General features: G+C 41.9%; 1 protein-coding gene across 2 annotated transcripts in view; it reads right to left on the reverse strand.

The window, feature by feature from the left end:
- The window catches only part of trappc9 (trafficking protein particle complex subunit 9), a 283,244-nt gene that overhangs the window by 188,410 nt on the left and 82,747 nt on the right, over positions 1 to 12,087 (reverse strand). For both annotated transcript variants that reach the window (XM_078267366.1, XM_078267365.1), the window contains one exon: positions 10,834 to 10,986. In XM_078267366.1, coding sequence (XP_078123492.1) covers positions 10,834 to 10,986 — 153 coding nt within the window. The remainder of the gene's footprint in view (positions 1 to 10,833; positions 10,987 to 12,087) is intronic.

A 12,087-nucleotide genomic window follows, 5' to 3' on the forward strand; every position in this document is an offset into this window, starting at 1 on the left:
TTGGGCTGATCAGTCTGCCCAAATTGGTCAAAAACGTTCCTCCAAAATGAAAACCGGCAGCTGATTGGACGAACGCGTCACGTGGGTCTTGTTTCTCCGGAAATTCAAAGACAGACTGTCATGGCGGCTTGTTCAGAATACGATATATTGTATACATTGTACTAAAATAGTTCACCGAAACGTGTTTCTGAAAACATTTTAAGCGATAAATAGGCCGTCTTCATTTCAGATCGACAGAGGTCAGTTTAAAAGATTTTCGTCAGATTTTGAGAGACTCTAGTCACGCTCATCCGCTCCCCGTTTCCGGGTTAGCACTCCACCAATCAGATGGGTCATTTGAGTCCGACTGCCAGCAGTGCCCGCCCCGCCGATTCAACGTGTCAAATCGGCCAAAATGAAGGACGACGGCACGGAACACACCGAACAGACTCGAGTCACTGACCTCGCCAGACTGTCCAACGGCCGATTATCGGCTCTGTGTGTCGGGGCCTTTAGGCTACATTCAGACTGCAGGCAAAAGTGGCCCAAATCTGATTTCTTTTTTTTGGGGGGTCAAGTGACCAGGTCAGACTTCTTCAGAAGTAGTGTGAACACTCAAATCTGGCCCAGAACAAATTTTTTTAAATCAGATTTAGACCACTTCCATATGCGGTCCTGAATCAGACCCAGGTTTTTTTTCGCCGGCGGGAGTTAGCCCTAGACACAGACAGTAAGATTAAAAACCTACAAAGGCCTACAAAATGGAGAACAGTGATGGAGCAAGTCAATGGAGGGAGAGTGAGGTGTTAGATTAGGTGTAGACCTAATTAGTGTATGGGGAAATACTTCAATTCAATCAAAACTAAAGAGGATCATACCGTAACCGCTCAGTTTGAAAAAAAATAGACACACAGACCTCTGTAGTGAATTTGCAGCCATAATCCCGCAAAAGGCCAAAATAGCCAATTTGGCTCTCTTTCTCTTCATTCTTCTCCTTCTCCTCAGCACCTGCTCATTAATGTTACGGCTGCCATTACACAAACATCTTGAAATAAAAGCGAAAATGCTTACTTCCTCCATAACCTCCCTAACTTTAGTGCAACAGCCTGCTGCGGCTGTCATTGTTATTGTTCTTTTTTGCATGCGGGTCAGTTCGAAACCGCAAACAGTTCACACTGGAATCTGATACAGGCCACATTTTAAAAAGGTAACGTGAACAGCCAAAACAAAAAAAAAACAGATCTGAGCAAAAAAAAAAAATCATGGATGCTTCAGGCTCTGCCTACCTCTGCAGGTGTCTGCAGTCTCAAATCTCAACTAAAGGCGTGGGTCTCTCTTCAGTACAGGTACTGTAACTAATGCCAGGTTTCCACTCTATGAGCCGTTCTCTGCTCTACTCACTTTTTTGGTACCAGTACCAAAAAACTACCACTGCGATAGTACCCCCTCTCGAGTGTAGGCGGGATTCTCAGTTGATCGTCATAGCGACGCCACACGAAACTTCTGGGACATCATCTATAATGCGGCAGTTGCTGACTCCTTTCATCGGCGACTAGACAGAGGAACGTCTGCAATGTATTACTTGTACAGTGTAGTGTACGTAGTTAACGCCATAGTTTTGAAGGCTGCCATTTGTTCAAATCTGGGTCGAGTGAATAAAAAAAAAAAGAAAATTACAGTCGCAATTGACGATAGCTTGGCTTTTTAAAAAATGGCAGGTTTGTGCAGGATGTCCCGTATCACGCAGGTGACAATTCTCTCTGACCAATCAGTGGTCTGCAGTGTTTTAACTCCATCTTCTAGCATGCATGGGACCTCGACTGAGGTGGTACCAAAAAAAGTACCAGGTACTATCCAAAACTTTTGCTAATGGAAAACCAAAAAAGGCCACACCATGCAGTGGAGAAACAGCATAAGGGGATGGCCATTGGAAACCACCTTTGTCCTGTGTTCTTGCCACCGTAACCCATCTCATACACATACACACAAAGCTCGTGTGTGATAAAATTGTGACTAAATATGAGGAATTTCAAAATAAATTTGGGGTTCAATGTTTCAAAACCGGGCATGGTTAAGCTTTTTCAATTGGCACTTACGAATGATGTGCCGGCAATTGTATTCTGTGTTCATTTCATGCCGAATAGCGTCGGTTGGTTGGTTTGGTGGTCACAAAAAAAATAAATAAATAAATAAATATATCACACTGTGAGACCTTTGTCTTTGACACTGTCAGAATTTTGGCACAGCCCTTCCTTGGTAAGCCGGTTTTGGTAGACATGTCTCACAGTATGATCTAGAGCCAGTGTTTGCTTAGATTTCACAACGTTTAACTCACGATTGTCAGCGTTCGTCCGGCACAGCCCAAAATCGCACACGTCTTAACTGTGTGAAACTTGTCCATAGCGATTGCGGTCATAGCTCTGTTGAGAACAATCTCATCTTGTTATTGCCTCATTCTCCACATCCTGCTGCTTAACAGACTAGATATGCATCTAGACACAGACTCGGAGTGGCAGAAAGGGAAAGTACCAAAAATACAGCTTTTAGACTTCATGAAGTGCATCCTTCATTATGGTGCGCCGCCTGTTTTAAGGAGATACACGACTCGTCGTGTGCTGTGGCACAGACAGCGTGTGAGTAATGGGTGTCATGATTAACGATGGCATCATTCCCTCCTTTATACCCTCCTTCCAATCAGTATCTGTCTAGTTCTCCGTCTCGGGGAGAATTTGGTGAACTCAGCGTTTCTATCAGTGGTCACCTCGATGCCTGGCTTTTGGTAGGACTGCAAAGACTGGGAGTGTCTCTTCTGGAATAATTGGAACATGAGTAGCACAGGTGTGAACGTTCATACGATACCGTGGATCTCTGCAGTATCAGTTGCGCTCACATTTACGAGCTGTTTACAGTGTAAACAATAAAAACCCTGTTCAATATCCTGTTCAAGGGAGATGATCATGACAGTGGAAATTGCATATACAAACACCAAACACTGCTTCACCCGAGCCTCATTTAACATGTACTATATCCACTGAAGATGGACAAATATGCGTTTCTTTCACCTGTAAGTAAAATCCCTTTGACACATACTGTGTTATTTCTGGACATCAAATACACCATTAATCCAATTCAAACAATGGCAAAACAAGATACCACAGCATCTCATTCCAAACCACATTTTTATTCTGAGCGGACACGGAACACTGAGACTGTAAGAACACCAGTACGCTTCTATCAGTCAGAGAGAGAGAGAGAGAGAGAGAGAGAGAGAGAGAGAGCGAGAGAGCGAGAGAGAGGAATGGGTCTATGTGATGAGCAGAAATCTGTCCGGTAATGTACAAAGATCTGAAAAAATTGTTACCATTATAAGAAGCCATTCCAGTCTGTCTGGACGCTCCATTAAAGTCATCTTCAAACACCTGCTTTAAACGAAAGTCAGCTTTCATTTAACAACTACCAATGTATTGTCCCCCTTGACTTCAACAACATGCAAGTCTCAGAACTTTCACACATTGTCTAAACCATATCGGGATAAGCAGTCAGCGCTGTGCTGTTTGTGAGCTGTTAAACAGTGGGTTCGGTACCGCGGTCTTTTTTGTCTTTGATGTTCTGTTAATTAGGTTTACTTAGGTTTCTGTAGGTTGCACTTTTATCTTTGTCCGTTTAGCCATGGTGACTGTCACGGAATGCTCATGATAACTGCTCAATTCTCCCATTTATTTGCAACATACAGGGAAACTGGAAGTGGAAGAACACGACTTCCTTTGCATCTAAAGAAGGGTATGATTTCAAATTACTATTGCGAATGAAATATGAATTTCTAGTGTCTATAAACAATAAAAAAAGAACACACATTTGTGACACCTAACTTGGAGAAATATAAACATGAAGGGATACAATCCAGCTGGATTTAGTACACTTTTGTCAACACATATTATTTGATATCCGATTGCTTTCCAGTCCGCCAAAAAAAACGCACAAACGGACCGAGTGCAAATGGGGTCTTTGATTTAAACCAAGATGTTTCTGATCAAAGACTATGTAAACAAGATTACAGATCTGACGATTCATGCCAGATTTCAGTACTTGCCAGTTCTTAAAGCTATAGTGCATAGTTTCTGTCGCCCCCATTAGGAATTCTAATGACAACAACACTGTCCACGTGATAAAAGCCTTCCGTGATCGTGTGCAGCCCCCACCACGCAGTTGCTAGTAGCCAAGGAGGACACGGAGCATTAAAATGATGGACTCTTCAGAAGAGGTCATTATCTTCACTTGAGTTTCTGCGCGGTAAAGTCACCAGACGACACAATCTTCTGAACACAGCCAATTTGAGAAATCCAGAGAGAGCTGTATGGAGCGGATAGTCTTAATTAGCTTTGTAGCAACTCATTTGGCAATGGCTTGAATGTAACGGATTTAAGATGACACTGCATGAACTAAGGTTTTAGTTTTTTCCATTTATGTTATGTAAGTGATGTTGTGTATTTATGTGATTGATTGATTGAAATAAACTAACTAAATTTTGGCCGGTACCAGAAAAGTGTTTCAATACCGCATTTTTCCTTCTGGAAAATAATTTTCTAGAATACTAGACTGCAGATATTTACAACAGCGAATATAAAACATTTTATGAAATGGCTATAGGTTGAAATACAACATTATTGATGACAGAGAGAAGTGAAACAGAAATCTAATATGAACACGTCACAAGTTATTTCTTTAAAAAGTGTTCTTGGGAGCTAAGCCTGCTGGTGTTGCAAGTTACTTTGTTGGTGATGAAGACATTTACTGGGGTATCAGAAGTTGTCTTGAAAGACAACATTAAAGTAGCACGGTAGCACGGTCATTAGGTACAATGCTCACACCATTTAAGGCGATAAAGCTCGCCAAGTCAAGGCCCATTAGTCCTGAGTGATGACATCACTCCCTTTTTGATCCTGAGTTATGATGGCGTGGTCTCGAGCCGGAGACCACGACAAAGTGAGGGACAAACTCGTCTGAGGATAAATCAATACGGCTCGGCCTGTTTTCAATGTTCCCTATGCACCTATGTTTCCTGTGGCCTTGTCTGCTTTTCCCCTTCTACCTCAGCTCAAACACAAAGGACAGTGAGTGCAGTACTGCCAGGCTATGAAACGGTTACGGCTGATGGATTGACCTTCTCCAGAATGTGCATAAAAATACATGCTGGCCAATAAATGGCACATAATTAGTGAAAGATTCCACTGATGATATGGAATATCACTCTCAACATTATGACAAACTGTGAATCAAACTAATTCCAACCTTCAGTACAGCATGACAAACAGTCAAATCTAAGCCTTGGTCATGTGAGGGCTGCTAGACATCTGTGCTTACAGTTATATTTAATATAAAGAGGCGCTGATGTTAACACAATGTACCAGCAGCCAACGCATCAAAGAGACTCCAACACACAATACACAAGCTGTGAGCTATCATTTACCCCCAGGCTGTGGAGCTGGAAAAATAGAAGGTGTCAAGGAAGAACAGAGAGACAGAGAAAGAGTGCGTACGAAGATATTTTCACCTGGGCAAAGAGGAGAACTTCATTCATATGCATCCACATTCATATTCATCCACGTATTCACAATCATTGTCACATTTTCCATGATTGGGTGGGAGCAGCAGATGTTATGACAGTTTTTTCCAGTATGACTATTTTCATTTAGTACTGATTGTATTGACCTACCCGGTGCTACCAAGAACAATGAATATTTGTATTGCCAACAGATTTCAATTAAATACGTGTGAAACAAAGGGTCAACATTGTAAAGTTTTTAAGTGTAGCATTTTCAAAATTCAATAACTTATGCAAATTTGATTTGTTGTCATAATTGCTGTTGTAGGTACAACTGGAGCTCCACAGATGAATCCAGTCATTGTGCGACTTAAACTGAACTTTTACTGTTGCACCTCTCCTCAAGTCACTTCCTGTAACGGTAACCTGATATCCCCTGAACTACGCCCGTGGACTCAACATCTACAGTACTTATAGGTCACTGCAGCCGATGACCCATGACGGCATCTTATCAACATCTCTTCCCACCGCTTACCTGACTGCCACCGTGTTGTCTGCTCGAAGGAGACGTACTGGAACTCAGCCTGCCTAGATTCCTGGTTAGCTCTGTACGCACAGCTAACTTAAAACATGTTTACATAGGAACTCCGGACAATGTCCAGGAACCAGGTCCCGACAGAGTTTCCCTTTCACACATGTTGCACACAACCAGGGATTGTCCGTCTCAGATGCGCTTTCACTTACAGGAAATACTCCGTTTGGTTTAAACGAGGGGTGTCGCCCGGATTACAACGCATCAAGGAGCCATTTCAAATTTGGTCACAAACAACCGAGGCTCTTGTCGTTCTTGAATTTTTAGCATCTGCCCTTACCGACAGAAATCCTCGAACCTCTCCAGTTACGCATTTTCAGCACGCCAAAGACACCTCTCCCTACTTGGACAGGTAACTTTAACTGGACATAGTATAACGTTACACCGCTTAGCACAGGACTGCTTAACTTTTGTCAGTGTACATGTCTGGATTTTGTAACCTTTTTCACTGAACTGTATTGTTGTGGTCTCTTTCTAATCAAGTTGGTGTTGAGGTACGATTCACGCAGGCACACAGTCTTGCATGCAAACCTAACCATCCTCTTTTCTCACCCGGCGCCATTATCCTAGACAGGTCACGTACATACTTTGATTTGGCCTTAAACATAGCTACATACGCGGAGAGGAAGCTCAAAGCTTCTTTTGTTCTGACCGAAAACGTGTGTTCATGCCTGTGCATGAGGGAAACTATAGTCTAAGGGAGGGCACCGGAAGTATGGGAGGTAGGAACTAAGAAAGCCCCACCCACCCACACACCCAGACACACACCCTACTTTACGCCCCTGGCCCAACAACCGTGCAAGATATTGTCACGAAACCTTACAGGTGTGTAGTGGACAACAAAAAGAAGGTTGTAGTTATTATATATGGCTCCCGATAGTCGGACTAAGTGCCTTGCATAGTAGCTTAGTGCCATTGGTGTGAGAGTTGTGTGTAAATGGTTGAATGAGAGGCAGATTGTCAAGCACTTCCCATAAAGGCGCTATATAAATGCAGTAGTAATACAGTCCATTTCCCATCCTTTTACTGGCCATTCCTTGCTGGTGCTGTGAAGAAATCCATCAAATGGAACCCAGTGGCACAAAATGCAAAATTGATGATTGGTGAATGATTGGTCAGTGTTTCCGGGTCTTCCACATCTGTGCTCTGGGAGTCTCTGCACTGTCAGTGCAGCTGGGGAGTGAATGTAACGGCACTTTCTACCTATAAATATAGTGTAGTTGTGACATTAACCGTACGGAAGTTCTGACGGCTCGTTCAAAGGTACAGTTTCTAAATACGGGCTGTGCATTTCTCTGTGGATTGAGTGTTTTGATACTTTCACAGTATTTATATAGCACCTTGACCTGCATTATAATTAAAAAAAAATACATGAAAATCTGTGCAATTTACAAAATGGGACCTTTAAAAAAAAGTTCAACACTTGGGAAATACGCTTGTTGGTTGTCTTGCTGAGAGTTAGAGGAAAAGAGTGACACCGCTCTTGCGTCTGCACGCCAAATATGAGTTAATAGCTAGTTAGCTAAGACGTAACTTCCTGTTAAACCACCACTAGTCCTTTTTACATTTCTGAATATGTACAAATTAAATAAACAACTTACAATATGTTCATTTGTCAACTTTAGAGGTGCTGGAAATCATATATTTCTGTATTGCACACATTAGTCAGTATTAATAATATAAACTAATATAAAGTATAAATACATAAATATTTGTTTAGCTGCTGACAGGTGTGAGTCAATAGACTGGCACTTGGACTCATTTCACACCTGTCAGTGGTGGAATTTCCAGCTTATGAACTCATGCTATGTAAGTTGAGACAGTGGTACCCCGATCTCATACAGGTCAGTGTCCAACTGACCAACTGAACGAGAAGTACTTCAACTCTGTGTCTCCATAGAAGACGGGAGATGTAACAGCTGAATGATAACACAGTGCTGCTTCATCCTGTCAAGGTCATAGAGGAAGTAAACACATAACATATTCTGTCTGTGCTGAGACATTTGGGTTAAGCGTCTGTGTTTATGGCGGCCGCAATATCTTTGTTTACACTGAAAGTTCAGCTAAACTTAACTCCTCCAAAATGAGTTTAAATACAACTTCGGGAAGACAGGAACTTCAGAGACTTGGGGACGACACTGCACGATAACACATCGTGGTTAAACTGTACTGTCTACCTTAATCTCTCCTCAATTGAGAGTACATTAAATGCTTGTGTGTGGGTCGTAAAAGTCTCCCGAACCTTCTTCACGTATGTAAAATGAGTTGTGGTGCTCCTGAGTTTTTCCTAAAAAAAGGTAGGATTGTGAAGATCCAGGACTTAGCCAAACAATTTGAACATTTACAACTTCTCAGTCCCCCCCCCCCCTTTCCGCTAAAGCCCAAAAACGGCCTCCTAAGCCCCTCCCCCCACAAGGGAGAATGAGCAGTGATTGACACGCAGTTAGTTATTTTACAAATCACACTACAGGCTGTAGGTGGTGCCAGAGGAGCCAGATTTTTTTTTATTACCTGCTTCATGTAGTTCTACTGGAACATAGGGTCAGTTTCAGCAAATATGACAGAAAGTTAGTTTTAGAAGTCTTACCTACTGCACCTTTAACAGTCAGCAGCTATAAACCCACAATTATTGATTTATTCAACATTTATATTGTTTCAACTGTGCAATACTGACAAATGTGTGCTAATACTTCAATAATAATTGCATTGCGCAATACTATGGCATTAATACTGCATGTATAGTGCTCAATAGATCCCATTTTTCAGCACTATTATTACTCACACTGTTGTTGTATTGTAGTATATTTATTATCCCTTTTTTCCATATATATTGTTTCCTCTAACAAGGTACTGATTCACTAATAGTACAATGTGTGGGCATTACATGTGATACAGTACTGTATGTGACCATGTTTGGTAGCTAAGCAAAACAATTGAAGTGTTGTTGAAAGCATCAGTTGTGCCTAAAATAATCAAGGAGTTTAATTAGCAAAAGATGGCAGAATTTGGTAATCTTCCAGCACACAGGAGCACAGACAGGCACAACCACTGCCTTTGTTTATGCAAATAAGTTCATTAGTATATTAACACAACATTATTAATGTGATTTCATTATTGTACAGTATTAGAGTGGTAGATGGCATTAAATGTGTTTGTTTGTTTAACAACTGCATCCCATGATGTCACCATAATGACTGAATTCAGAGCTGCTGTTTAGAAGGATTCAGGGCCCCAATTATTGCTGAGCAAATTAAAACATTAAAACAGTATCGCTTAAATGACCTCATGAGGAGAGAGACACTGGGACTGGGATAAACATGCAGCGTTGTATGTTGCACACACAAACACACACACACACAAACACACACACACACAAACACAAACAGAGAGTAATGTCACTGAGGAGCGGGTCCATATTGATCGTTCATTAATATTTATTAGCCCATAGTCTGTGCTGAAGAGGTCTGAAGAAGGAGGTAGAGAGGTTTGGGAGTGAGAAAGGAAGGAAAGGAGGCTAAGTGTTAACTATGAGAAAGACTGAAGGAGGAACACAGTGAATAAGCTTCGAGGTAGGGGAGAAGGTCAGACTATTTCTTTTAAACAACAGGAATTGGAAGAGAGGAAATCCGACAGTTGAAGTGAGGAAGCCAGAAGCTAGATGAGAAATGGGGGTGTAGAGACCTTAAGGACCTCTTTCTTATTACTGCTGAATTTTAAATAAGGCAGCCAGAATCCCTGTAACAAGGAGCGCTCCATGTACAGTGTCACATTAACACTCCTTTCTGCATCCAACACGTGCATAATTTCAGCTGGCTGTCATGGTGTGAATTCTACTACAATCCACTTGTAGACAATTAAGGAACTATTCTAGTTCCTAGACAATAGTAGGAATTAAGCAGCAACGTCCCCAATGCAGATATCATTTATTACCCTGGTAACATGAACACCGTGGATATGTTGCCGCTACTGTCGCAATCTTACACTATTGAACTAAAATATTGAAACAAAAACTGATACCATAACAAAACGTATTCTATTGAAATGTCTGTAACTTGTGAATAAAAGTGATTTTATTTATTTACAAGATGTACTAGGCGATCGGAACGCACCCCCCAGAATAGTGCACTTAGTAGAGGAGAGATCTCCAACAGGTGTGTCTGGGGTCATGTGGGTAGGAAACAAGGAGTGTCTTAGTTTTCCTTAAGATGCATAGAATAGTGTTATGGTAACCGATTGTCACACACACCACACAAAATAAACCTCCCTCCCTAACAAAGAAGAGTTGAATCTCAGTCATTTGTCCCTCCTGGCTCCCATACAGTCAAGATGGTGGTGAAGATAACAAAACGGGGAGAGATTCATCTCGTATAGTGCCCAACTTTAGTGGATCATAATATATTGGCTATGGAATTCATCTGCAGATGCTCCGGTTCAAAAAGGAGACCGAATCTTTTTATGGATGTCAGCTTTTGAGCAACAACAAAGGCCAAAATGTTGCCTGCAACAGACTAAGTACAGTAAGGCTTGATTTAGAGTCCTAGCCGATTGCCGGTGTTTCGGTTAAATGAGTGTAAATATAAGTGGTTTAAATAACACAACAGGACGTACTCCCACACCGCCGTACCACCCTGCTAAAAATTTTCTGACTGCCTTTTGGCTATGTGAACGCAGCCTCTCTCAGCAGGTTTACACTTTCAAATGCCCATCTGTGTCCACTCACCATCATTGAGGTCCTGCAGCAGGTTCTCCTGACCAGAGAAGTCCAGCTTGACTTTGATGCTGACAGTCAGTGTCACGGCCTGGCCCGACTTTAGAGGCAGGTGAGACAAAGCCTCCTCTAGCTCCCAGCTCAGAAACTCCCCAAACACTTTCTCTGCACACAAAAGGGAGAAAAAGGCAAATAAAAAAAATAAAAAAGTGACATCAAACAGATTTTTCAAAAAGCATCACGAAGTATTATAAAAAGGCATATCTGGGTGTGATGACACCTACTGGGATAAAAGATGGCACGACTTGCCAAGCATGTGGTAAAATTTTTGGACGCAAATATATTTGGACAAGGAAAACAGACAGACGCTTCTGTTCATCCAAAAGGTAACTTTCACACGAGCATTTGGCAGAAACATTTACTTTCAGGTAGTGCTGGTTACTGTCTGTGTAGCCTGTGCAAAATGGTCATTGTAGCTGCTGCAGGTTGCACATCACTAAGGACGCCAGTGCTACTATGACGTGACCTTTTGCAATAAGCTTTCCAGAGCAACAAAGCTGCTGATTGGCCTCATATCTACGAGTCTTTAGGCTGCTCGTCACTAGATCTGACTTGCTAATGTATGCCTCCAACCCCTTCTACCTGAGACGAATAACTCAGCTGCATCCACTTCAGCCAGGAGCATCAAATGAATGACACCACCTGAATAAAGCATGTGTTCGGTATATGCAGGTGAGCCATTTCTGCTCTTAGGGATTGCAGGAACAGCAAGCAGGCTGATTTCAACAGAAGGGGTGACGCGAGCTCACAGTAAGAACAGCAGTTTACGCGTCCCTGCTTGATTCATAACCAAAGCCTTTAAAACCCTCTAAGAGGATGTGAACGTAGGCAGCATTAAATAAAGATTTTGTGAATAACACTCCACTTTAAATATTCATAAACGCAGAGCCCCTTGCAGTGAATTAAAAGAGAGAAAAAGGAGAGCGAGTCAATGGGGATATGATTTAAAAGAAATGGAATTGGGAAGAAAAGAGAAGAGAAAAACAAACATCCACTTGAATAAGCAGGCCTTGTAATTCAAAAGGTAGACAGCCAGGATTGTGGATGACATTATTACCATCACACTACTAAACTACGATTCACTAGAAATGGCAGTCATAATGACCGTTAAGAAATCGTTCACGCCTTATTTAAAGTGTTCACCAGAGACATTCCTACTCTTGAAAATACAATATGGAGATCATGTCGGTGCTACTTTAGGGCAGA

Source organism: Sander vitreus, chromosome 14, assembly GCF_031162955.1.
Source record: "Sander vitreus isolate 19-12246 chromosome 14, sanVit1, whole genome shotgun sequence".
NCBI lineage: Eukaryota > Metazoa > Chordata > Actinopteri > Perciformes > Percidae > Sander > Sander vitreus.